General features: G+C 44.7%; 1 protein-coding gene across 1 annotated transcript; it reads left to right on the plus strand.

Moving 5' to 3' along the window:
* Positions 1-25,532, plus strand: LOC309561970 (di-N-acetylchitobiase-like). Its single transcript, XM_082266063.1, has 7 exons — positions 1-160; positions 4,721-4,859; positions 11,030-11,238; positions 19,300-19,471; positions 21,077-21,174; positions 24,884-25,045; positions 25,124-25,532. Exons 1-7 carry the CDS (start codon positions 47-49, stop codon positions 25,307-25,309), a joined length of 1,080 nt encoding a protein of 359 aa, XP_082122189.1. The 5' UTR covers positions 1-46; the 3' UTR covers positions 25,310-25,532.
* The last annotated feature ends 412 nt before the right edge of the window (positions 25,533-25,944 follow it).

Here is a 25,944-nt window from a genome sequence, read left to right on the forward strand (position 1 = left end):
TGTCTCTCCCAGGCAGGGCGGTGCAGGGGGTCAGTGTGCTGGAAGGATGGGGCTGAGTGCTGTGTGCGGGGTGATCATCGGGGCTGCTGTGTGCCTGGCTGCCTGTCCCTGCTCCGATCCGGCTCTCTGCGATCCCATCCAACACTCCCCGGACTCCGAGGTACAATCCTCACATTGTTACATTGTAACTTCCTGCTTCTTCTTCTATCACCGACCCGAGAGACACACAGGAGCTCTCATCTCCCCACTGCAGATTAGGAGATGAGAGCTGACATCTCATTGGTTATTGGTCAGCAGCATGCAGAGTTAGGAAATAAGAGATGGTATCTGATTGGTTAATGATCTTAGTCTTACAGACTTAGGAATTGAAAGCTGGCATCTGATTGGTTATTGATCTGGGAAGGTTGCAGTGTTTGGAGATAAGAGAAGGCATCTGATTGGTTATTAATCTGGAAGAGGTGCTGACATCTGATTGGTTATTGATCTGGGAAGGTTGCAGAGTTCGGAGATAAGAGATGGCATCTGATTGGTTATTAATCTGGAAGATGCGCTGACATAGTTACATAGTTAGTGAGGCTGAAAAAAGACACAAGTCCATCCAGTTCAACCTATGATGTGTGTGTGTGTTTGCTGCTAACCGTACATTGTATACCCCTGTATGTTGTGATCTTTAAGGTGTCCATCCAATAGTTTTTTGAAACTATCAATGCTCCCCGCTGATACGACTGCTTGCGGAAGAGAATTCCACATCCTTACCGCTCTTACAGTGAAGAACCTCTTACGCACTTTAAGGTTAAACCGCCTTTCCTCAAGTTTTAGTGAGTGGCCACGTGTCTTATTGTATCTCCTTTCTCTGAATAGTTTGTTCCTTATGCTAGGGTCGCCAGTACGACATCTGATTGGTTATTGATCTGCAGGATGCAGAGTTCGTGGATTCATTCTGGCATCTGATTGGTTATTGATCTGAGGGCTAGGAGAGGAAAGCCGTCATCTGATTGGTTATTGATCTGGGAAGGGTGCAGAAGTAGGAGTTGAGTGCCAACATCTTATTGGTTCTTGCTGTGGGGGGATGCAGATTTAGGAGATGAGAGCTGGCAACTTATTGGTTATTGATCTGGAAGAGGTGCAGAGAGGATGCAGACTTAAATATTGAGCGCTTCAATAATTTGTTGTTCTGGGAAATGCAAAGTTTAGAGATGAGTGTTGGCATTTAATTGGTTGTTGCTCTCGGGGATACAGAGTTATGGGTCATACACACTATAAGATTTTCTGAAGACTTTTTCCTTTAGACTTACCAAAACCATATAATATGAGGTCAAACCTAAACACTTTCAATTTGTATGCAATCTGGCAGGCCCTTGCACTACATAGAAAAGGTAAATCTGAAGGAAATCTAACCACAAAAGTTGGATAGTGTGTATCCAGCTTTAGATAAGAGCTGGCATCTGGTTGGTTATTTATCTGGGAGGTTGTGGAAGTAGTAGATGAGTGCCGATATCTGATTGGTTCCTGTTATTTGGGATGCAGATTTAGCAGATGAGAGGTGGCAACTGATTGGTTATTGATCTGGGGGATGCAGATTTAAGGGATGAGCGCTTTCAATAATCTGTTGTTTTGGGAAATGAATATGTGTTATTGATCTGGGAAGGGTGCAGAGTTAGGAGATGAGTGCTGACATCTGATTGGTTCTTGCTGTGCGGGATGCAGAGTTAGAAGATGGGAGCTGGCATCTGATTGGTTATTGATCTGGGATGGGTACAGAAGTTGGAGACGAGCGCTGACATCTGATGGGTTATTATTCTGGATGGACCAAGGGGCCCTGTGTGCCTCCGAAATGTTGCTGTAGGTGTATGGTGTAACCATGTGAATAAAGCTTGGGACCCTTTATGAGGAATCCCTGGTGTGCTGATGACATGTCTACACTCTGTCTACGGTTTACAGCCTGTGGATTGCTACAGACCTTTTCAGGAACATGAGTGTGCGGAGTAAAGCCCCGTACACACGTACCGATGGTCGGCTTACAAATGTTCCTCTTTTCTCCCCGGGATGTCGGTGTCTGCTGAAAAGTGCAAAGACAGCACAAGGACAGCACAAGAATTTTGTCCGCCGACTGCAGAAGTGATGTCATGTAATGGTTAACTTTCCCTGTGTTTTCTATTTTCTGAGCATGCCCAGTCTTGCAAATCTGCGGTCTGTCGGCCGAATTGTGTACTGACAGGCGAACAATCGTCCGTTCTGGTGTCGGCATACAAATATTTTCATGTTTGCACGAAAGACTTTTGTCCGCGGATTGTGCGCAGACATCTGTCGGAGGCACCATACTAACACACGTACAATCGGCAGATCCTTCGTCCACCGACGTTTGTATGCCGACGATCGGTACGTGTGTACGGGCCTTTAGGGTCCTTTCACACGGCCGCTCCGTGTGTCCGCAAATCAACCTATTTTTTTGCGGACATCAATGTAAGTGAATGGCACTGCGGATGTCAGCGGAATACCATCCGCTGACATCCGATTTTCCTCCTTTCAGTTCTGTTCCGTTTTTACGAATGGAACAGAACACCATTTTTCTTCCGTGTAAAAAACGGAAAGGAAGGAAAATCGGATGTCAGCGGTGTCATCTGCTGACATCCGCAATGCCATATACTTACATTATATCCGCATATCATCCGCAAACGGATGGGATGATATGCGGGCACACGGAGCGGATGACAGAAATGTCATCCGCTCCGTGGAAAAAAAAAAAAAAAAAAGTCCCGCAGCGGACTTAAGCAGTGGAGCGGCCGTCTGAAAGGAGCCTATTACTTTTGGATTAATCTGGGTGGGATACAGAAGTAGGAGAGGAGTGCTAGATTCTGATTGGTTATTGCTCTGGGGGATGCAGAGTTTATTGCTACACATTCTTTCTCATCTGGGCAACTGGGGGGGCTCAGCTATTGCCTGTCCAGACTGGTTCTAGGTGTACTATTTAGGTTCCATTCACACCTATGCAATTTTGCTTTTAGGCCTCTTTCACACGGAGCGGACCGTATTTCAATCCACTCTGGCACTTTTTTTTTTCTTTTACGGACACGGATGACACTTGTGTCATCCGGTCCGTATGTCCGCATATCATCCCATCCGTTTGCGGATAATATACGGACATAATGTATGTCTATGGAGATTGCGGATGTCAGCGGATGACACCGCTGACATCCGATTTTGCGTCCTTTCTGTTTTTTTAAATGGAAGAAAAATAGGGTTCTGTTCTGTTCCAAAAAACAGAACCGAACTGAATAGACGCAAATCGGATGTCAGCGGATGGTCATCCGCTGACATCCGCAATCCCATTGACATGCATTATGTCCGTATATCACCCGCAAACGGATGGGGTGATACACGGACATACGGAGCGCCCGTGTGAAAGAGGCCTTAAAGAGGTTGTAAACCCATAGATTTTTTTTTTTTTTTTTTTGTTTCGCAACCTGAAAGAGACACACATGATGAGCTAGTATGCACTGCATACTAGCTCATTATGAAATACTTACCTTAGAACGAGCCCCCGCCGTGCCGCCCACTTACCTGTATGATGGGCGACATGTCCAGTCGCCCGTCTTCCGGGATCGCGGCATCCAGCCAATCTGATTGGCCGGAGCCGCGGTGACGTCACTCCCGCGCGCGGGAGCCGACGGTCACGGCACGGGACTCTGAAGGAACGGCACCAGCGGCCGTTCCTTCAGTGCGCATGCGCCAGTGACTTCCACTTCTACTCAAGTCACTTTTTGATCGAGCACTTGTACTTTTACTCAAGTATGGGTTTCAAGTACTTTATACAACTCTGATCGCATACTAGCTCATTATGAAATACTTGCCTTAAAATGAAGCCCTCGCAGTGCGGCCCGCTCAGTGACAGGGCGGCCAACATGTCTGGCTGTCGTTCTTCCTTGTTCGCGTCCTCCGGCCCGGGGGCGCGATTACATCACTCCCACGCATGCGCGCGGGAGCCGCCGTTCACGGCATAAGGCTCTGAAGGAACGGCACGGGTGGCCATTCCTTCAGAGCGCATGCGCCGATGACATCATTGGCTGTATGCACTGTAAATATCTCCTAAACGGTACAAGTTTAGGAGATATTTAGAGTACCTATAGGTAAGCCTTATAGGCTTACCTATAGGTAAAAGTGACAGAGGAGGGTTTACTTCCTCTTTAAGGTGTTTTTGCTGTGCTGGGTTTTTTTTTTACTGCGATTTTGCGTTTTTCTTTTTTTTATTTTTGGAGCAAATTTGTTGTAGGGCAGAAAAACCTGCAAATCCTGGCATAATCACGGTAAAAACGCACTACGTGCTTTTCTGCAGCTTCTCCATTGAAGTCTATGGAACCAAAAATGCAAGAAAGCACCGTTTTGCGTTTAAAAAAAAGTCTCTGACCGTTTCCAAAAATACGGCGGCACAAAAAATGCAATGATATGAACGTGTGCTATAGGAACCCATGTTAAAAAAAAAAAAATGTCCTGCATTTCTGCAAAAAGCATGAAAAATTGTATTGGTGTGAAAGGAGACTTGCAGAAATACGGTTGTGTATGTCTACAGGAACAGCCTCATGCTGTAATCTAATGCGGAAGTTTTTGTTAAATGTCTGTTCCTGCACTATGAGCTGCAGGTACACTTCTGTGTGCTATTGCTGATTATTCAGAATGAGCAAAATATGACAAACTGATGACATCATTATGTTCCTCTTTCTAGGTCTATGTCTTCTATGTACGTGGCAAAACCTGGAAGCACTATGATTGGTCTAAGGTGACCACGGTGGCTTTATTTGCACCTTATGACCCCGAACTCATGTGCTTTGCACACTCCAAAGGAGCAAGATTTGTGCTAAAAGGTGAGAATGGCATTAAAATTACCTTGATGAAACACAGGCTCATGGAGCGGAGTTACAAGATACATAATCTGGTTCTCTAATGCATTGTAAAGGGTTTAAGCCTTTCTCAACCAGTGTGCCGCCAGAGGTCCTCAGGTGTGCCGTGGGTTCATGGGAGAGAAGCGCTGTCGGATGAGCCCAATCTCTCTATCCCCTGCCAAACTGTACATTGGCACTGTGAGGGAGCTCCGTCAGCCTCAGCAAAGTGAAAGTAAAGGGAGGGGGGAGTGTTGTGCTCTCTGCTTTCCCCATACAGTGCAGTAACCAGTGTTCTAAAATTTAGTCGGACCCGTGAAAATTCCAGACCCTCGTCACTTCCGGGGACGCTCCGTCACCACCAGCTGCTGCGAGCCCCGGTGCGCATGCGCACAAGGCATTTTCAAGGTCCAATGAAATTCTAAGACTTACGAACAGCTGGCTGAGAGGAGGAGGGGACGCACACACCGTTCTTATTATTTTTTTTATTATTACTGTTTAGTATGAGTATTCACTTCCTTCCCGCCTCCTCTAAGTCGGCTCTGCAACATGTTCCTTGCTCGATGATGCGGCGGTGTTGTAACATTATCCCGCAGCGGTGTGTGCGTCCCACCTCAGCCCCTCCTCCTCTCAGCTGTTCGTAAGACTTAGAATTTCATCGGACCTTGAAAATGCCTTGAGCGCATGCGCACCGGGGCTCGCATCAGCTGGGTTATGACGTAGCGTCGCCAGAAGTCATAACATGCAGGGCTGTCATTTAATGGCTTTAGGATGCATAAAGTGTTGCATTTATCCCTGTGCCAGCATCCCATTTATTTCTACTGAGACACACAGCCACTGTGTGCCAATATGTCATGCTTCCAGGTGTGCATGCAGGGTGCTTTCATGGACCTGCACCAGCATGTCCTATCAGGACAGTGCAGCCATGTGTCAGAATGCAAATAAATGGCATGCAGGCATGGGGGTGCATGGAACACTTTAAAACGATGTCACTGTTTTAACCACCTGCCGACCAGCTGCCACAGTAATATGGCGGCAGGTTCTCGCAAATCGTCGTACCTGTACGGTGGTGTGCAGGAGTGATCCTGGGGGCGCGCGCGCCCACTTGCCAGCGGGGAAGCTGAGGCACAGGGCCAGCAGCCGCGATTGGCGCCGGGCACCTGCAATCGCTCCCTGTGAAGAGAGAACGACGGTCTGCAGTTGGAAACGCAGCAGACCGTTGTTGTCTCAGGAATCACTGCAGAGCTCCTGTGTTCCTCCTATTTAGGAACACAGGTCTCTGTGTTGGTATTACAAGCCCCCCCCCCACAGTTAGAAAGCACCCCCCAGGCTCACACTTAACCCTTTGATCGCCCCTGGGTAAACTCCTTCCCTGCCAGTGTCATTATTACAGTGACAGTGCATATTTTTAGCACTGATTACTGTTGTAATGTCACTGGTCCTCCCAAAAATGTCAGTTAGGGGTCCGATCTGTCTGCTGCAATGTCGCAGTCCCGCTAAAAATCGCTGATCGCCGCCATTACTAGTAAAAAAAAAATAAAAATGACAGTGCCCCTCCCGAGATTAGACTCTGGATCCGCCCCTGCGTTACAGCCTTCCAAGACCCTAAGACCCCTGCCCACTGCTATGACAAAATTCCCCGTAAACTGAAAATTTCCAGGCAACACATTCCCCTTCGTCCAGTCCCAACCCGGTCGACCCCCTGGAACCACAGGCCTGAAAAAGGGGGGAACCCTGCATAAGAAGCCCCCAAAACCCATAACCACTAACAAGGGAGGGAGGAAGAAGTTATCACCACGCCGTTCTGCGATGAATGGCCTTAGGACCCCCAGCACCACCCTTCTCTCCCCCATTGACTCCGCCCCACTATCTGTCTCCAATCAAAGCTGACCTTATGTTTACTCCAAATGTTGTTTAATTTTAACCCCATAAGTCCATACTATCCTCTGCTGCTAACCTAGTCATGTCCGGCCTTCCGCCTACTGTCCCATCCTTCTCCAGGCCTCTTCTGGTTTAAAACATTGCTGGACAGATGAATATATTGCGAGCATCTGGCAGGCTGAATTAGACACTTTTTTTTGTTTTGAATATTCTGTTTTTATTAATTTTGTAGAAAATAAAAAAAGGTTACAAAACTGTAGCAAAAACCGCAATAAAAAGGTGACCAGAACAAAAAGAATACAAAAATACAAAATCCAACAGGCCGGTCACGCAAGACCATACTGTCCTAAAACAGTCCCTCCCTGCTCACCCCCTCCACCACTTTCCCTGTAGTTAGTATCCAGCCAGGGGCTTCTGTGTTGTAAATGTCACAAAAATAAGCCTTAATGAGCAAGAACTGCAGATATACATGATCAGCCATAACATTATGACCACTGACAGGGAAAGAGAATATCTCATTACAATGGCATCTGAAAATTGGTAGGATATATTAGGCAGCAAGTGAACATATTTTCCATGATGTGGTGAAAGCAGAAAAAAATGGGCATTGCAGTTTGTTAAACAACAAAATATATATCTGCGCTTAGTTAGAGAAGGATGGAGTTGGTAGCCAGCATCAACAGGCTTGATCGTGCACCCACAATACAAAACATGAAACCATGGGTGCAGTGCCAACATAATGAACAAAGTCCCAATATAACCCTATACATAAAGTCCACCCATTGAAGATGGTAAAGATGTTAACCACTTGCCAACCGCTGCAAGTAGATATACTGCGGCGGTCAGCCCCGGCCAGGCAAAGTGACGTACCGGTACGTCACTAGCCTGTCACCGGCTTGTGAGCCAATAGCAGGCGAGCGCGCGCCCGCTGAGGCGCGCGCCGCCCGGCTCGTTCCCTAACAGGTCAGTGCGTGTGACCGGCGGACCCGATGTCCCGGCGGACTCAGCAATCGTCGGTGGAGAGGGAGAAAGGCAGGCGGCTGATGTAAACAAGCCGCCTGTCATTCTCCCCTGTGTAAAAATGGGAGATCAGACGGTTCTACTATGTAGGACCGTTGATCTCTGTTTTTACACTAGTAGCCATGTCCCATCACAGTTAGAAACACACCCCTAGGACACACTTAACCCCTCCCTCTCCGAATACAGTTAACCCCTTCCCTGCCAATGTCATTTTTACAGTAACAGTGCATATGTATAGCACTGATTACTGCAGTAATGTCACTGGTAACCCCAAAAGTGCCAAAAATGTCAGTCAAGGGTCCGATCTGTCCGCCGCAATGTCGCAGTCCCGCAAAACAAAACGCAGATCGCCGCCATTGCTCGTTAAAAAAAAAAACACCAAAAATGACAAAAATCTTTCCATTTGTTAGTAAACGCGATAACTTTTGCGCAAACCAATCAAAATACGCTTATTGTGATTTTTTTTTTTTTACCAAACATAGGTAGCAGAAAACAAATTGGCCAAAAATTTGAAAAAATTTCGATTTTTACATTTTTTTGGGGGGGGGGGAATTTCATATAAAAAATGTGAAAAATATTATTTTTTCAAAATGTACGGTTTTTTTTTGTTTATAGCGCAAAAAGTTAAAATCGCACAGGTGATGAAATACCACCAAAAGAAAGCTCTGTTTGTGGGGAAAAAAGGACCTAAATTTCGTTTGGGTACGGTGTCGCACGACCGCGCAATTGTCAGTTAAAGTCGCACAGTGCCGAATCGCAAAAAGTGGCCTGGACGTAAGACAGCAAAATCCTCCGGTGGTAAAGTGGTTAAACAAGAAAATATATCTGCGCTTAGTTAGAGAAGGATGGAGTTGGCAGCCAGCACCAACAGGCTTGATCGTGCACCCACAATACAAAACATGAAACCATGGGTGCAGTGCCAACATAATGAACAAAGTCCCAATAAAACACTATACATAAAGTCCACCCATTGTAGATGTTAAAAAGAGATCCCCGCTCCAGCTGTTGTGAACAAAGTGCACGCGTCACCACTGTGCAAAAAGGGGCAATCCCGCTTACTAAATGCTGTTGACCCTCAAGTTATAGAGAGGTCAACACACGCATGTATAAAGCCAGGACTCCATGGATCAACGGCTAGGCCAGATACACCTTACTTCCTCCATTGCAGTTCCTAAGACCAGGTATGCTCCATGCTCAAAGCAATGTGAACTTCCTCTCCATAAGCAACATAAGGGACCATGTCCCTTTTTACCTCTGTCATCATTCCATAGCCGAGCCCTTCCCTCCTGGTGGCACACTCAGCCTGACTGACTCTCTGCTGGAAGTGTCTAAGGCGTCCATGGGCCTCTCCCAGTTTTCCAAGCCTCGTTCTCACCACAGGAAACATGGAGAATTCCACTCTGCTCACGTCGACTGCAGTGTCTCGGCTTCCCCTGGCTCTTCCGCATTGCAAGCCTCGCTCTTAGGACAGGAAACCTGGGTTTGCAGTTTGTTGTGTATGGGGCTGTGAAGCCCATGGTGACCCACGTCCATAGCCAATAGCTTCTACAATGGTCACGTGAACATCAGAACTGGGCAACAGAGCAATGGAAGAAGGTGGCCTGGTCTGATGAATCACATTTTTTTTTTACATCATGTGGATGGCCAGGTGCGTGTGCATCACTTACCTGGGGGAGAGATGGCACCAGGATGCAGTATAAGAGGGAAAGTCGGTAGAGGCAGTGTGATGCTTTGGGCAATGTTCTGCTGGGAAACCTTGGGTCCGGCCATTCATGTGGATGTTACTTTGGTGTCCATGCCTCAATGGATCAAGGCTGTTTTAGCAAAAGGGGGCCATAACCAATATTAGGTGGGTGGTCATAATGTTATGGCTGATGTCCCCAGTAAAGCCTACACAGCACACCTGAGCCCAGCCCAGAGTCAAAAAATGCTGACTAGATATTATGCTCAACCCCTATTATTGTATACAATAGGCATGTCCTGTAGAGACTCTGGTGTCACCTTTTTGAGGATGAATTAGTTACAGTACTTAGAGCTACAGAGGTCAGTGAGGGCCTGTTTTGTGACCTTTTGAGGATGAATTAGTTACAGTACTTAGAACTACAGAGGTCAGTGAGGGCCTGTTTTAAAGTGCTTTTATTACTTGTGAACAGTTTTTAAAACGGAATTAAACTTTTCTGCCAGCGTGCAGGGTATTGTCATAATGTGCAAGTATAGGGTGGACCCCTGACCCTCTGTCTCCACAGTGCTGATTGGCCCTGTGGTGATCACATGCACCCTACCAAGAAAAAAAGAAAAAACTCTCTAGCAATGCACACCAAACTGAGCATGTGCAGAGTGCCTCCAAGGCTTTGTACTATGAGCAGATGGATTGGGAAGTGTGGAAGAAGGGGAGGATTAGAGAAGACAGGATTAAGCAGCATTTTTACACAATGTGGAGAATTACCCTCTTAGGTTCTGCAGTGAGTATAGCAAGCATGCTTTATTGCATACACAGATGGATTTTACTGTTGTGGGTTTATTAATACCTTAAATAGAAACGGTTATGGTTTGTGTCAACTTTTTTTTTTTTTATTATTTCTAAATTTTAAACATTTTTTGTTTTGTCAAAGAAACATAATACAATTTACCCATGACTCAAGATTGACAAAGCAATATGGATATTTAAAAGCAAATGCAGCGGGGGTTTTCTTTCCTACAATGTCTTTCTCATTGAAACCAACTGAATAGTGCAGACAGGGTGGGGGAGGAGTCATTGTGTGTATGTATGTATATATGTATGTGTGTGTATGTATGTATGTATGTGTGTGTGTATATGTATGTATATATATATATGTATATGTATGTATGTATGTATGTGTGTATGTATATATATATATATATAATATATATATATATATATATATATATATATATATATATATATATATAAAATTTCAGCTTGAGCTATTGATCTCTGTAAAAAGCAGACCTTTTCAGCAAAGTAGATACGGAGAACCTGGAAATCATTGTCTAACATTCCACCTGGTGGTGTGTTTTTTTTTTTTTTTTATATTCCTAATGATGTTCTTTTTAAATCCTGACCATAGGGGTCCAAAGGAGGTACATACAAAGCCACTATACATTCCCTTTAATTGATGCAGGGGCTGGAAAGCAATAGATATTTTTGTAAAAAAAAAATGAACTTGTCCTGTTAATTATGTAATCTTCCCAAGAGCGATCCTAAATCTTCTTTGCATTAATTCTATTTGTAGGAGATGTACCAGTGAAGGACATCATAGACCCAAAGCAGAGAGCTGCCTGGATTGCAGGGAAGGTGAATCTGGCCAAGACTCAGTACATGGACGGGATTAATTTAGACATTGAACAACCGATATTTCCACATACACCCGAGTATTACGCTCTAACGGATCTGGTGAAGGAAACCACAGAGGCCTTTCACAGAGAAATCCCGGGATCTCAGGTGACCAAGCTGCTTTTACTTACATCTTGTTTAGAGAGCACCAGCCACCAAGTTTAACCACTTGCTTACTGGGCACCTAAACCCCTTCCTGCCCAGGCCAATTTTCAGCTTTCAACGCTCACACTTTGACATTTGCGCCATCATGCAACACTGTACCCATATGACATTTTTTTTATAATTTTTTTTCACATAAATAGAGCTTCCTTTTGGTGGTATTTAATCACTACTGGGGTTTTTTTTTTTTTGCTAAGCAAAAAAAAAAACCTTTTTTGGAATAAAAAAAAACAAAACAATTTTTTCATAGTTTGTTATAAAATTTAGCAAACAGGTAATTTTTCTCCTTAATTGATGTGCGCTGATGAGGCTGCACTGGTAGGTGGCACTGATTGGCAACACTGTTTGGCATTGATAGGTGGCACTGGTGGGCATTGATAGGTGGCACTGATGGGCACTGCTTAGCAGAAGTGGGTCTTGAGTGTGCAGGACCGATTTCCTGATTGCTCAAGATGGTAATCGGCTTTTTTTTTTTTTTTTCCTCTCCTCACCCTATAGCGTGGGCGGCAAAAGGTTAAAGGATTTTTATAGGCTTGGCCAAGATGTAACCCCCCCCCCCCCCATCCCTTTTTTTACTGCCTCCTAGATAATTAATTTTTTTTTTGTCCATGACCTTATTCCTATAGCATGAAAACGCTTTTATTACTCCCTGTGACATCATAACTATGCTAATTTTTTTGCAGGGTCAGCTGCTGGGAACTCATTCCCTATGGATGTAGATGTGCCCCCAAAGCTACATTTCCCAAGAGCCTTTTTCCTACACAGAATGAGTTGTCAGGCTCTTAGGCTCCTGTCTCCTTGCAGAATTAGGATTAGAATAGATACCGATGTCACACACTTATCTGTTTCATTTTGGTTGTTTCTCCGTCTTGTGATGGAGGAAAATAGGGCCAATGTAATCCCTATGGGTGGGCAGAATTAATCAAAGTGTACATCCACCTATCACTGCCCACACCTGTTCAAATACAGACCTGGATCTGAACTGCTTGTGCTCACTCCAACAAACCTGTTGGAAAGAACTGTGAATTCTGGTTAGCATATCCCTTATAGTAAAATTGGAGCTGCCCAATATACCATACAAAGTAAAAGAAAAGGACCCAATGAAGGGTGTGCTTCTGTACCATGTCAATACAATCCATACATAATATTTAAAAAACGAAATATGTAAATACAGTGACCAAGTGCTTAGAAAAAAATGTTTGTGTACAACTAGATAATGCAAATGAGAGGGAGAAATAAAAAAAAAAAAAAAAAAAAAATATATATATATATATTAGGTGAATGATCCATAAAAGCACATAAAGTGACCCAGTGCTGAAATATTAAAACAGATGTGTCTTGATATAATTAGAAAGTTAATTTAGTGCAAATACCAAATAATCAAAGGTGACTTAGTGTCAAGAAATTCCAGAGATAAGACTATAATCCTTCCACTTTATAAAACTCTGGTCCGACCGCATCTGGAGTAGTCTGTCCAGTTCTGGTCGCCAGTCCTCAGGAGGGATGTGTTGGAGCTGGAGAGAGTCCAGAGAAGGGCAACTAAACTGATTAGGGGATTGGAGGACCTTAATTATGAAGAGCGTCTGCAATCGCTTGATTTATTCTCCCTGGAGAAGAGACGCCTGAGAGGGGACATGATAGCAATTTATAAATATCTCAATGGTGATCTCGGCATAGAAAAAAAGCTATTCAGTCGTAAGGATTGCATGATGACTCGATGGCATACAATGTGATTAGAGGAGAAGCGTTTTAACCTCAGGCAACGCAGGGGGTTCTTTACTGTTAGGGCTACAAGATTGTGGAATTCTCTACCACAAGAGGTGGTTTCTGCGGGAAGTAAGGTGGCTTTCAAAAGACTCTTAGACGTACATCTCAAGAATCAGAACATTCAGGGGTATGAGAGATGATTACGGCCACACACACCTACACAGAGTGAACTGGATGGACTATTGTCTTTATTCAACCTCACCTACTACGTAACTATGAAACTATGTGGCAGTAAAAAAGTATATATTTTAGTGTGTGTGTGTGTGTGTGTGTGTGTGTGTGTATGTATATGTATATGTATATGTATATGTATATGTATATATATATATATATATATATATATATATATATATATATATATATATATATATATATATATATATATATATATATATATATATGTATGTATGTGTATATGTGTATATATATATTATTATACATACCGGAGTGTATAAGTAAAATCAACTCAAGTTGCAAAAGCCCATTCTCATCCGATCCGCCAGATGGATAGAAAATGGGGTTTAAATCCGTCCGGATTTGACGGACAGGATTGGATCGGATGTCAGCGGACAGGTCTCCGCTGACATCTGATGCCCCATAGAGATGCATGGGGCATCCGTTCAGATTCGCCTGAAAACTGACAGGTGGATCTGAATGGTCCGCTAGTGTGAAAGGAGCCTTATAGAAATCCTGCTTTCAATGTAGGATGTTAAGAGTAGCATTAGAAACATTCAGTGTGCATGAGGCCTTATGTGTCCTGGACTACGGACTGCATAGTTGCTGAGCATGCTATGTGCTTTGTGTACTCAGACAGGGAGATCATTCTGGCACCCGTTACTACAAGCGCCAATCATGTCCTCTCCAGCCATTTTATTGTGCAACACCGTAACAAGGTCATTATTGCTGTCTGCCAGATATTAGATTATCACGTTTACCCTTTGATAAAACAGAAACTAAAGTTGCTTTAAAGGATAACTCCATTTTTGTGGGAAAAAATAGCAAGTAACTACACAACAAGTGGTATTGAACATTGAAAGTAATGTTTGCTAGCATGCCTAGTTCATTGGTAAAAGTGTATGTGTGTGTATGTATATGTATGTATATGTATATGTATATATATATATATATATATATATATATATATATTACCGTGTGTGTGCGCGTGTGTATATACATATATTAGTATAACTTTTACAATTGTTTCTTTTTTATTTTTACTTATTTTTTTTTTTTTTTTTGCTCTGCATACGCAATTCTTGACTTCTGTAAGATGCTAAAGAGTGGGCCCAGTGCCAGGATGGTGCATTATGACTGTTTACTATATGACACAAAGGATAGAAGTTTTGGCGGAGGCTTTTATCAGTGGCTCCAAGGGTAATGAGGAAGAGCATGGAGCTGTAACAGAGCAAACTTTGAAATATGTTAGAATAAGGTGCAAATACGCAATATAGCAAGTGCATACTTCCCATCCTTTATCACAGAATTTTTAGGCAAAGAACGCACCCCCTGCCACACCTCCTGATTATGCAGACCATGATGAAAATCTACTATGTTTTTTTAAATATAGGTGACGACCCCCCCCCCCCCCCCCCATCTTGGAAAAACAACCCATTTAATTTTAAACAGAATTGAAAGGCGAAACATGTGATGTCTCCTTCTAGAATGCATATACAGTACTGTGCAAATGTTTAAGGCAGGTGTGAAAAAATGCTGTAAATTTAAGAATACTTTCAGAAATAGAAGTGTTAATAGTTTTTTTTTTTTTTTTTTTATTAAAAAAATGAAAAGCAAATGAACAGAAGAAAAATTCAAATCCAAATTTGCTATGGACCACCCTTTGCTTTCAAAACCCCATTGATTTTTCTAGGTACACTTGCACGCAGTTTTTGGAGGAACTCAGCAGGTAGGTTGTACCAAACCTCTTGGAGAACAAACCACAGATCTTCTGTGGATTTAGGCTGCCTTGAATTATTCTGTCCCTTCATGCAATCCCAGGCAGACTCCATGATGTTGAGATCAGGGCTCTATGGGGGCCAAACCATCACTTACAGGACTCCTTGTTCTTTACACTGAAGATGGTTCTTAATTACATTGGCTGTATGTTTGAGGTTGTTGTCCAGCTGCAGAATACATTTGGGGGCCAATCACATGCCTCCCTGATGGTATGGCATGATGAATAAGTATCTGCAGCACTGAGGACACTACTGATCCTGACCAAGTCTCCAACTCCTTTTGTAGAAATGCAGCCCAAAAACTTGCAAGGAACCCCCACCATGCTTTACTGTTGCCTGCAGATACTCACTCATTATTTCAACGCTCTCCAGCCCTTCGATGAGAAAACGGTATCCTGCTACAGCCAAATATTTCAAATTTTGATTGATCAGTTTGAAGCACCTTCAATAAAGTAGAAGTGAGCGCTAAATAAAATATGTAGCAGCTGGCACATAAAAGGTGAATATACAATCTCCAAATAATCTTATAAAATTAAATATAGTTCAGCGCTCCTTAATGAAAAACAGTGAAATAAAATGTCCATAAATGATGCAAACATAAAGGCCCTTGGATAGAATAGCGACGTGACCAAAGAAATCTTTTTAAAATCCAAAAAACTGCTATATTGGTGCAGTGTGTCTAAACCACTCACTAGACGCAGGAATGGGCAAACTACGGCCCGGCGGACCTTTTAATCCGGCCCGCGGAGCGCTAGCTAATTTACAGTGGCAGCCGGTATAGCATGAAGATATATTTGCCAGTGAGAGGTGGTATGCCTGCTGCAAATGCGCATGCGCCGGATTTCGGTAGAACAAGCCGAGCCGATACAGACGCATATAATCCTTAATTAACCCTTAGATGACAGCGTATGGAGAGGGAGGGAATATACATCTTCACGGCTACAGCGGGCGGAGAGGAGAGGAGAGGAAGGTGAGCGGTGTGGAGTACGGGGGGGATGGACACTGGATTGGCATGCAGGGAAGGGATACACAGCTTCATGGCTACAGCAGGGTAGAGAGGAAAGAAAGGTGATCGGTGTGCGGTCCTAGGCTTCAGCAAAGGGTGGACCCGGGGCGCAGAGCAGTGCGCCCCGAGCCCACCCATTGTGTGACAATAGCGAATGAAAATTCGCTATTGTCACACGGATCCTCCTCCTGGCCAATCAGGAAGCGGGTCTAATACCCGCTTCCTGATTGGCTGCAAGGCAAACCCCATGCCATTGGCCGAGGAAGAGGCGGGAGGACTCGAGGAGACACCGGGGGATTGAGGAGAAGCCGCCGCTGCTGCTGCAGGTAAGTGAACTGGTCTCGGGGGGGGGGGGGGGGGGGTGGGACACTGCATTGAAGGGGGCACGCACGCTAATCTCTGCATTGAAGGGGGCACGCACGCTAATCTCTGCAGTGAAGGGGGCACGCACGCTGGTCTCTGCATTGAAGGGGGCACGCACGCTGGTCTCTGCATTGAAGGGGGCACGCACGCTGGTCTCTGTGCATTGAAAGGGGGCACGCTGGTCTCTGTGCATTGAAAGGGGGCACGCTGGTCCCTGTGCATTGAAAGGGGGCACGCTGGTCACTGTGCATTGAAAGGGGGCACACTATACCTTAACCTCCTCACATCCGCGCTACAGCCTATTTACGGCTGCAGCGCGGACTCAAATTTTCGGGAGGCCGTTTTTAAACGGCCTCCAGTGACACGCCCCCCCCCCCCCCCCCGCGCGCTCCTGCGAGCGCGCAGCGGGGAGAATCTGTGTCGGCCGTGTCCCTTGGATGCAGAGACACGGCCGCCCTTGGACACGGCCGCCCTTGGACACGGCCGATCACAGATCGTGGTGAATGGCCAATCACAGCGGCCATTCACCACGTGATCAAGCCGTCCAATGAGAGATGATCTCATATGTAAACATATGAGATCATCTCTCATCGCCGGCGCTCCTTCCTCACACAGACACTGCAGTGTGAGGAAGGAGGGGGAGCCGACAGCCGCTGGGGACACAGAGACATGTAATCAGGGCACTGATCACCAGTGCCCTGATTACTAAAGGTAAAAAAAACACACACATTGTCCCCCCCATAAGTGCCCACAGTGCCCACCATCAGTGCCCCCATCAATGCCCACAATCAGTGCCCATAGTGCTGCCAGTCAGTGCCCATCAGTGCCTGCTCATCTAGGCACTGATGAGCACTGACTGGCAGCACTATGGGCACTGAGTGTGGGCACTGATGGTGCTGCCCATCAGTGCTCATCAGTGCCACCCGTCAGTGCCACCCGTCAGTGTCCATCAGTGCCACCCGTTAGTGTCCATCAGTGCCGCCTATCAGTGCCCATCAGTGCCACCCGTCAGTGCCACCTCTCAGTGCCCAGCAGTGCCACCTCTCAGTGCCCAGCAGTGCCACCTCTCAGTGCCCAGCAGTGCCACCTCTCAGTGCCCAGCAGTGCCGCCTATCAGTGCCGCCTATCAGTGCGGCATATTAGTACCTCCTCATCAGTGCCCATAAGTGCCACCTCATCAGTGCCCATAAGTGCCACCTCATCAGTGCCCATAAGTGCAGCCTATCAGTGCCCATAGGTGCAGCCTATCAGTGCCCATCAGTGCCGCCTCATCAGCGCACATCAGTGAGGGAGAAAAATTTATTTTCAAAATTTACTCGCAGAAAATAAGAAAAACTTTTTTTTTTTTTTTTCAAAATTTTCTGTCTTTTTTCTTTTTTTTTGTAAAAAATAAAAAACCCAGAGATGATTAAATACCACCAAAAGAAATCTCTATTTGTGTGAAAAAAATTATAAAAATTTCATATGGGTACAGTGTAGCATGACCGCGCAATTGTCATTCAAAGTGTGCGAGCGCTGAAAGCTGAAAATTGGCCTGGATGGGAAGGGTGTTTAAGTGCACAGAAGGCAAGTGGTTAATTACTGAAGGCCCCTTTCACACTTTTGTGACCTCAAAGTCACGCAATTTTTTACAGCATTTTTTGCCATCTACTCTTGGTCCGGCCCCCGGGTCCAATATATGAACCCATTGCGGCCCTCGAGTCAAAAAGTTTGCCCACCCCTGCTGACTAGTGAATAGATCATTTCCAGTGTATATAAATGCACAAGTGGACCAACAGTGTTACCAGGCGCCCTTTCACTGTGAAGACCCTTCACCAATCTGTACACTCACCAGACGGCAAAAGTAGAAAAGCCTTGAAATGTTAATATGAAGCATGGTAACATCCTGTTCAGATCTGTAAGCTGGCCAGGTGGAATCCAATAAGGGCAAACTCTGTGCAAAAAAAATGTTCAACGGAGGGCCCCAAGAGTGACTCTTGATAGTGTAGTAGTGTATTAAAAAGGTACAAAAGAGTGCTGCAGCATAAAATCATACATGTCAAACAGGTGGGCGCTGGTCCTACTAAGAGGACACACTGGCAGTGATGTCAGCGTGAGGCTCCTCCCGACTCGTTTCTTGCTCATGCACATTCTCAAGGGATCCCTTGAGATCAGAAGGGAATTTTTCTGCACCCTAGGTCCTATGTTTTCATGCGTAGTTGAGTTGCTTAGCCTTTTTTTCTATGTACTATGCTCAAAAACCTAGGAATTGAGGTGCAGAAAAATGGCAGCAAGTGGATTTACAAGTGTGCTTATCTATATAATGTAGGCAGATAATGGCTTGTGGGAGGGGCCAGTGGGGTGCTGTACATCAGTGGTCCTCAACCCTTGTCCTCAGGGCCCACTAACAGGCCAGGTTTGCAAGATAACTGAAATACATCCCAGGTGATATAATTTGCTGCTCAGTAATTGCAGTACTCTAGTCTGCATCTCCCCAAGGTAATACTTAAAATCTGGCCTGTTAGTGGGCCCTGAGGACCGGACTTGAGGACCACTGCTTTACATGGCTTCCTGAAAACCTCACACCACACTGCCTCAGTACTCTTCAGAAGAGCCCTTGGCCCTGATGCAAGCAGTGTGCTGGTTTTTGGGTGGACTTGGGCAAACATTAAAATGCCCTGGCAAGTAGATGTCAGTGTGAATAAACGGATTTTCCTAGTTGGGTTGTATTTGCTTGCAGTCTTGTGCACCTACTGGCGAAATCACTTCTTATACCTAGAGGAAGTTAGGATAAATCCCCATAGTGGGAACGAAAAATTAAGGCCTGGCCAAGTGTCAATCCCTTCCCCTCTTTGTCCAAAAATAAAAATTGGATGGGAGCTAGGCTTTAATGTATAGCAAGCGTTAAGTACTTTACATTCTCTGTTACTCTAATTGCAGGTGACGTTCGATGTTGCATGGAATCCCAATTGTGTGGATAATCGTTGCTACAACTATTCTGCCATAGCGGAGCTGTCTGACTTTTTGTTTGTAATGTCTTACGATGAGCAATCTCAGATCTGGACTGAATGTATTGCTGGCGCCAACGCACCATTTAACCAAACCATAACCAGTAAGCGCAGAGTCGTGTTATGACATTTTTCTTATTCTTTCCAATATATTTCACAGTGCTTCACACAGCGCATAGAAGGTTTGACTTTAGTCCCTGCCCCGGAGGAGCTTATTTTCAATGTCTGATGTCAGCAGAGGGAGGGTGTGCCACTTCAGGAATCCCACACACTTGGCTAATGTCCACTATATATTTGAAGGTTTTTCAAAGGAGATTTAAGGTGTGTGACTGGCTTAAGAGAGATGACCCCCAGCAGATGAATTTCTTTGGATGTCTAACCATTCCAACTTTTTGCTGCTCCAGGTTGGTCTGCCCACACAGTCCTGCACCCAATACTCCAAATGGGTGCCAGCTCAGTTAATCAGACTGGAGTATGTGTATGTAAAAGACAGAGGCGTAACTAGAACCTTCAGGGCCCCGGTGCAAGAAACCATGAAGGGCCCCCCAGACCCCTGGCTGGGGCCCTTCCCTTCAAGCCTGGGGCTCTTCCCACTGATCCTGGGGCCCTTTACTCTGGTTGCAGGGCCCTTTATTATGGTCCCGCAGCAGGACCCTTTCACAAGTTCTGCAGTGGGCCTCCCCACGGTGGTGAAATGCCAGGGCCCGGATGCAAGTGTGACCTTTGCGATCCTGGAAGTTCACCCACTGGTGTCAGTAGATTTTATTTTTTGGTATTTTAATTGTATTTTTTATCATTTTATTTTTATTTTTTTACAATGTCGCTGACTATGGCTCTGTCCATTCAGAAAAGGAAGGAGCTGGTAAATTACATATTTACCGACCCCCTTACTGGTTCTCTATTGTGACGCATTCCCTGCAGCAGCCGGCAGGAGAGGAGAGGAAGCACAGTGGAGGGGGGGAGGGGGAGGCAGCACAGTAGGAGGGGGGGACCAGGGGAGCACACAGGGGCCCAGAGTCAGCAGAATAGGAGGATAGGAGGAGTGGCGTGGGGCAGCCTCCTCCATTTTCCTCCTGCAGCTACAGGAGGGAAAAGGAGGACAGTGATTTCTCTACATGCTGCCCCCGCCGCCCCTCCTATACAGGTGTACAGGGGAGCCGCACAGGCCCCCTGGAGCATGGGGCCCAGTTGCAATTGCAAGCCCTGTAGTTACGCCCCTGGTAAAAGAAGTATGGACACCTGCAATCCCAAAAAGTCCATCTTTATTGTGACATAAAAGCAACATAACACCGCTAGCAATACACTGTGGAGGAAGCAAAAGGTCTACGCATTTCACACTAAATTTGCGCTGATGTAGTGTGAAACGCATAGAATTTTTCCATGCCCTATAGTGTCTTGCTGCTGTATTATATTGCTTTTATTATGTAATAAATTTTACCTTTTTTGGAGTACAGCTGTCTTTGGATGGCTAATGGGCATGGATAATGGAACTCCAGGCTTGCCTTTATTATACAGAAATATTGACTTTTTATAAAGTTGATATTTGCAAAAGGACCTTCGCAGGGCACTAACATGGTGATCCTAGAAGTTTGTGTTTTTTGGGTGCCTGCAGGCTCCTGTTTTGGAACTTGTTGGACAGTCATTTGGAAGGACCAGATTTAAAGTGTATATGTAAAGACTCGTGTTTAAAAATGGCATTTCTTTTTCAGGTTACCAGCAATTCATTAATTTGGGGATTGACCCTAAGAAGCTTGTAATGGGAATCCCATGGTATGGTTACGATTACATCTGTCTCAATTTAACAGAGGTACGTTTTCATTATATGTCTGTGTGCGAATGTCATCAGCTTTGTAATTTAATGTATTCAAAGGGAAAGCTGTAGTTGAACAAAATATTTGCATTCTTTGCTTTCTGTTTAGGTTCTTCCTTTAGTACAGTTAGGAGTCCATTTATATCCATAGTGATTATAACCTATTATAGTCTTTTGGGTCAGCTAAAATCCTGGTTGTGTTTGTCTTGATTTGAACAGAGCGTATCTAAAGCCCATGTATGAAATGTAACTATACAGAGAGGCAAGCGTGTAAAATGTAGGTGCGTCAAAAATTACTTTCAGATAAGATTTGTAGTAATAACTCAAAATGTGTACTCACTGAAATTGCAGTGTGGTTTCCCTTTCAATCCAACTGGGTGTTGTATAGTAGATCTGAAGTCAAGGAAATTGGAGCTGTCACCAGAAAGGGAGCAAAGGGGAAATCTTCCACTGGGGACACATGTACTAGTGACAGCTTTACCGTTTGGGTTACTGAGAAAAACTGTATCATTAGTAATATTCGGCATGGATTCATGAATGACCGTTCTTGCCGGACCAATCTTTTATAATTCTATGAAGAGGTGAGCTTCCATCTAGATAAAGGAAGGCCTGTGGATGTGGTGTATCTGGATTTTGCAAAGGCATTTGATACAGTTCCCCACAATGTTTACTTTACAAACTGAAGTCTGTCGGCATGGACCATAGGGTATGGACCTGGATAGAAAACTGGCTACAGGGACGGGTCCAAATTAGGGATAGACCGATTATGGTTTTTTCAGGGCTGATACCGATACGTTGTGACCAAAATATCAGTATGGGCCAATATTTTGTACATTTAAAGTTTTGAATAATAAAGACACAATTTTTGACACAAATCTGGTACTGAACATGTTAATTTTTGTTTAACGCTTAATGGCTGTCTGGCACCCTGTGGTGGGTGGTTGGGTGGCTGGCACAGGGGCTGTGGGTGGCTGGCTGGTACAGGGCCTGTGGCTGGCTGGCTATCTATCGAGCACCCTGTGGTGGGTGGCTTGCTGGTACAGGGCCTGTGGGTGGCTGGCTGGTACAGGGCCTGTGGGTGCCTGTGGCTGGCTCGCTGGTACAGTGCCTGTGGCTGGTACAGGGCCTGTGGATGTGGGTGGCTGGCTGGCACCGGGCTGCTGTGGACCGGTGTATGGCTGTGATGCATTCCCGCGAGACTAGTCCTGACTCCAGATGAGGCTATCCAAGGCGAGGGAAACGGCCTAACAAGGCAGAATGACGTCCCAAAAATATCGGGCAGTTCCGGGGCCGATACCGATATATCAGGGAAAGTGCATATCCGCCACCGATATATCGGCCTTGCCGATAATCCGTTGATCCCTAGTCCAAAGGGTAGTGGCAAAAATCGAGTACTCTGGTCTGGTGTGGAAAGTGGGGTCCCCCAATGATCTGTCCTGCGATCAATTCTGCTTAATTTATTCATAAACATCATTATAAGAGTTGGTTTACATAGTTCAATCTCAGTGTTTGCTGACGATACAAAGCTAAACAGGGCAATCATTTCACAGCAAGATGTGGAAACCTAAATAAAATAATGGGGTGGGCAATTACATGGCAAATGAGGTTTAATGTTGAAAAATGTAAAGTAATGAGTTTGGGTGCTAAAAATATGAATGCAAGTTACTCGCTAGGGGGGAGAACCTCCATCCAGGATGGAAAAAGATCTGGAGGTCCTAGTAGAAGACAAGCTCAGCAATGACCTGCAATGCCAAGCTGCTGCAAGAAAAGCCAACAGAATATCCGCATTCATCAAAAAGGGTCCGGCGAGCACCATTGATTGCTCCCCGTGGAGACAGAACGGCGGTCTGCCATTGTAAACACAGCAGATCGCTGTTCTGTCAGTAATGAACACAGGGATCCTGTGTTCCTCTTATTTAGGAACACAGGTCTCTGTGTTCATGCAGCAACCCCATCCCTCCACAGTTAGAAAGCAGCTCCTAGAACACATTTAACCCTTTGATCACCCCCTGATGTTAACCCCTTCCCTGCCAGTGTCATTAGTACAGTAACAGTGCATATTGTTAGCGCTGACTACTGTAGTAATGTCATTGGTCCCCCCAAAAGTGTCAAAAATGTCAGGTGTCCAATCGGTTTGCCGCAATGTCGCAGTCCCGCTAAAAATCGCTGATTACCGCCATTACTAGTAAAAAAAAAAAAAACCAAAAAGACATAAATCTTTCCTCTAGTTTGTATACGCAGTAACTTGCGCAAACCAATCAATATACACTTACTGAGATTTTTTTTTTTTTTTACCAAAAATATGTAGCAGAATACAAATTGGCCTAAAATGATGAAAAAATTGTGATTTTTTTTAAATGTTTTTTATTGGGAATGTTTTATAGCAGAAAGTAAAATTTTTTTTTTTTTCCAGAATTGTCGCTTTTTTTTTTTTTTTTTGTTTCATAGCGCAAAAAATAAAAATTGCACAGGTGATCAAATACCACTAAAAGAAAGCTCCATTTGTGTGTGGGGGGGGGGGGAGAAAGGACATCAATTTTATTTGGGTACAGCACCACACGACTGCGCAATTGTCAGTAAAAATATTGCAAAAAATGGCCTGGTCATTAAGTGGGTAAAACCTTCCGGTTCAGAAGTACCTCGGAGTTGATGATACTGAAGCTGCCAACTTCTGAACAATTTGTATTCGCAGAGAAGCTGAACTAAACCCATCAATATAACAGTTTTAAAAAAGACAGTTACATTCCGGCACATGTCGGGAATGTAACTGTCACATTTGCTTGTGCTCTCAATTCAATTGTAAAACCATCAAATTGGCTGGCGGGTGCCATAACTGCTCACATGTGCAGCACCAAGGCAGTTGCAGATCAAACGGAGGCTAAAGCCCCGTACACACGCACTGATTGTCGGCCGAACGATCAGCCGTCTTTTGTCCGGTGCTGTCCTGTCGGTTGAAAAGTGCTAAAGACTGCACACGAATTTTGTCGGCCAACAGCCGACTGCAGAAGTGATGTCATGTGATGGTTAGCTTTCCGTGTGTTTTTTCTTCTCTGAGCATGCCCAGTCTTGCTCATCTGCTGTTTGTCGGACTAATTCTGTACTGACTGAGGAACAATCGGCCGTGGCCAACAAAAAATTTAAAGCCTGCACACCAGATTCTGTTTGGCCGAAAAGTCGCAGTCGGTTGTCGGAAGCATCATACTAACAAGCCGACAATCGGCCGATCGGACGTTGGCCGAATATTTACGGCCAACAATCGCTACGTGTGTACGGGCCTTAAGATGGCAGCTTCCTTGGCTGGAAAGGATAGGAGGGTTCAGTTCCACTTCAAACTTTTTTTAATGTATCTTCACAATCTGGTATTGTCCTTTAAACTACAGTACTTGGAATTGCATGTACACTCCCCAAACCAACTGCAACTGTTGGAAGTTGTAGAGAACTTGTAAAGTAATGGTGGATGTCATCTCATCAACTGCCGAAAAAATATTCACAAAATCAATAATTATTGCCCCCTAAACCACAGTGCTCAGTCTTGCATATATACTCCCAAAGCCAACTGTCAATCTGCAATAGTTGGAAGTTGTAGAGAGCCTGTAAATTAATGGTGCATGTGATTTTTTTTTTTATTTTTTTTTTTATCAACTGCCATATCAAAAAAAAAAAAAAGTCAACTTTCTAATGGGCTAACGTTTTGCATTTCTCTAAGGGTAAAAAGTGTGATTTGGAAAAACGTCCGTTCCAAGGGGCTCCATGCAGCGACGCAGTAGGCCGCCAAGTACCCTACAGGACAATTATGAAGCAGGTGAACAGTTCTCTGACAGGGAGGTTATGGGATGATGTGCAGAAGGCTCCTTTGTATAATTACAAGGTTTGTATGTCTGTATGTATCGCTGTATTTTGCTCTTAGGGTTTTCCATGGTGATCACTAAGATAAAATGTTTCCCAGGACAAACAAGGGAAAACCCATCAGGTGTGGTACGATGACCCAGAGAGCATAACACTGAAGGCAACCTACATCAAGAAGCTCGGTCTCCGAGGGATTGGGATGTGGAATGGAGACCTCCTGGATTATTCTGATGATCCGGTAGCACAACAACAAACCACGGCGATGTGGAAAGCGCTAACACCATAACTGCTGCTGATGACCCGTCACCTGTAGCCCAGGAACACAAATGATTTGCTGATCGGTATTCTATCATAGAGGATTCCTAAAGAATATGTAAACCCAACATTTCATATTCCTGATATGTGTCTGCTGTACCATGTGCTTGTATGAAAAAAATCATCCTGTTTTCTTTATATTGCTTCCTTTGAGTGAAATCTCTAATGATCCTGCCAGACATTCTACTTTCTATTAAAAAAATGACCACACCAGTCATGAGAGCACAGAGTGGTCAGCTTTCTGGCTGCCGGTCTTCTTTTCTGCTCCCCTTCCATGATAGGATGTGAGCGACATACACCCTGCACAGCCATTCACTATGTAGACTAGTGTACTGCTGGTTCTCCTTCCCCAGCTCTCGTAGCTCCTTATGTTGCTGATAACTGAGGGTATATTATTTTCTATATCCATACACAGATGTTTTGCCTTTCTATTATGAATAGGTTGTTCTACAAGGTGAAGGTTTACATATACTTTAGGCACAATCAGATGTTTTAAATGTTCTATAAATGTTAGCCGATTCAGTAGAAAAATCCCACCCGATATTTGGCCCATGTGTATTATGCTTACAGTAATTTTACTTTCTAGAATAAATGAGCTGTTATCTC

The sequence above is a fragment of the Pelophylax lessonae genome (genome assembly GCF_965119305.1).
Source record: "Pelophylax lessonae genome assembly, chromosome: 8".
NCBI classification, from domain to species: Eukaryota; Metazoa; Chordata; class Amphibia; order Anura; family Ranidae; genus Pelophylax; species Pelophylax lessonae.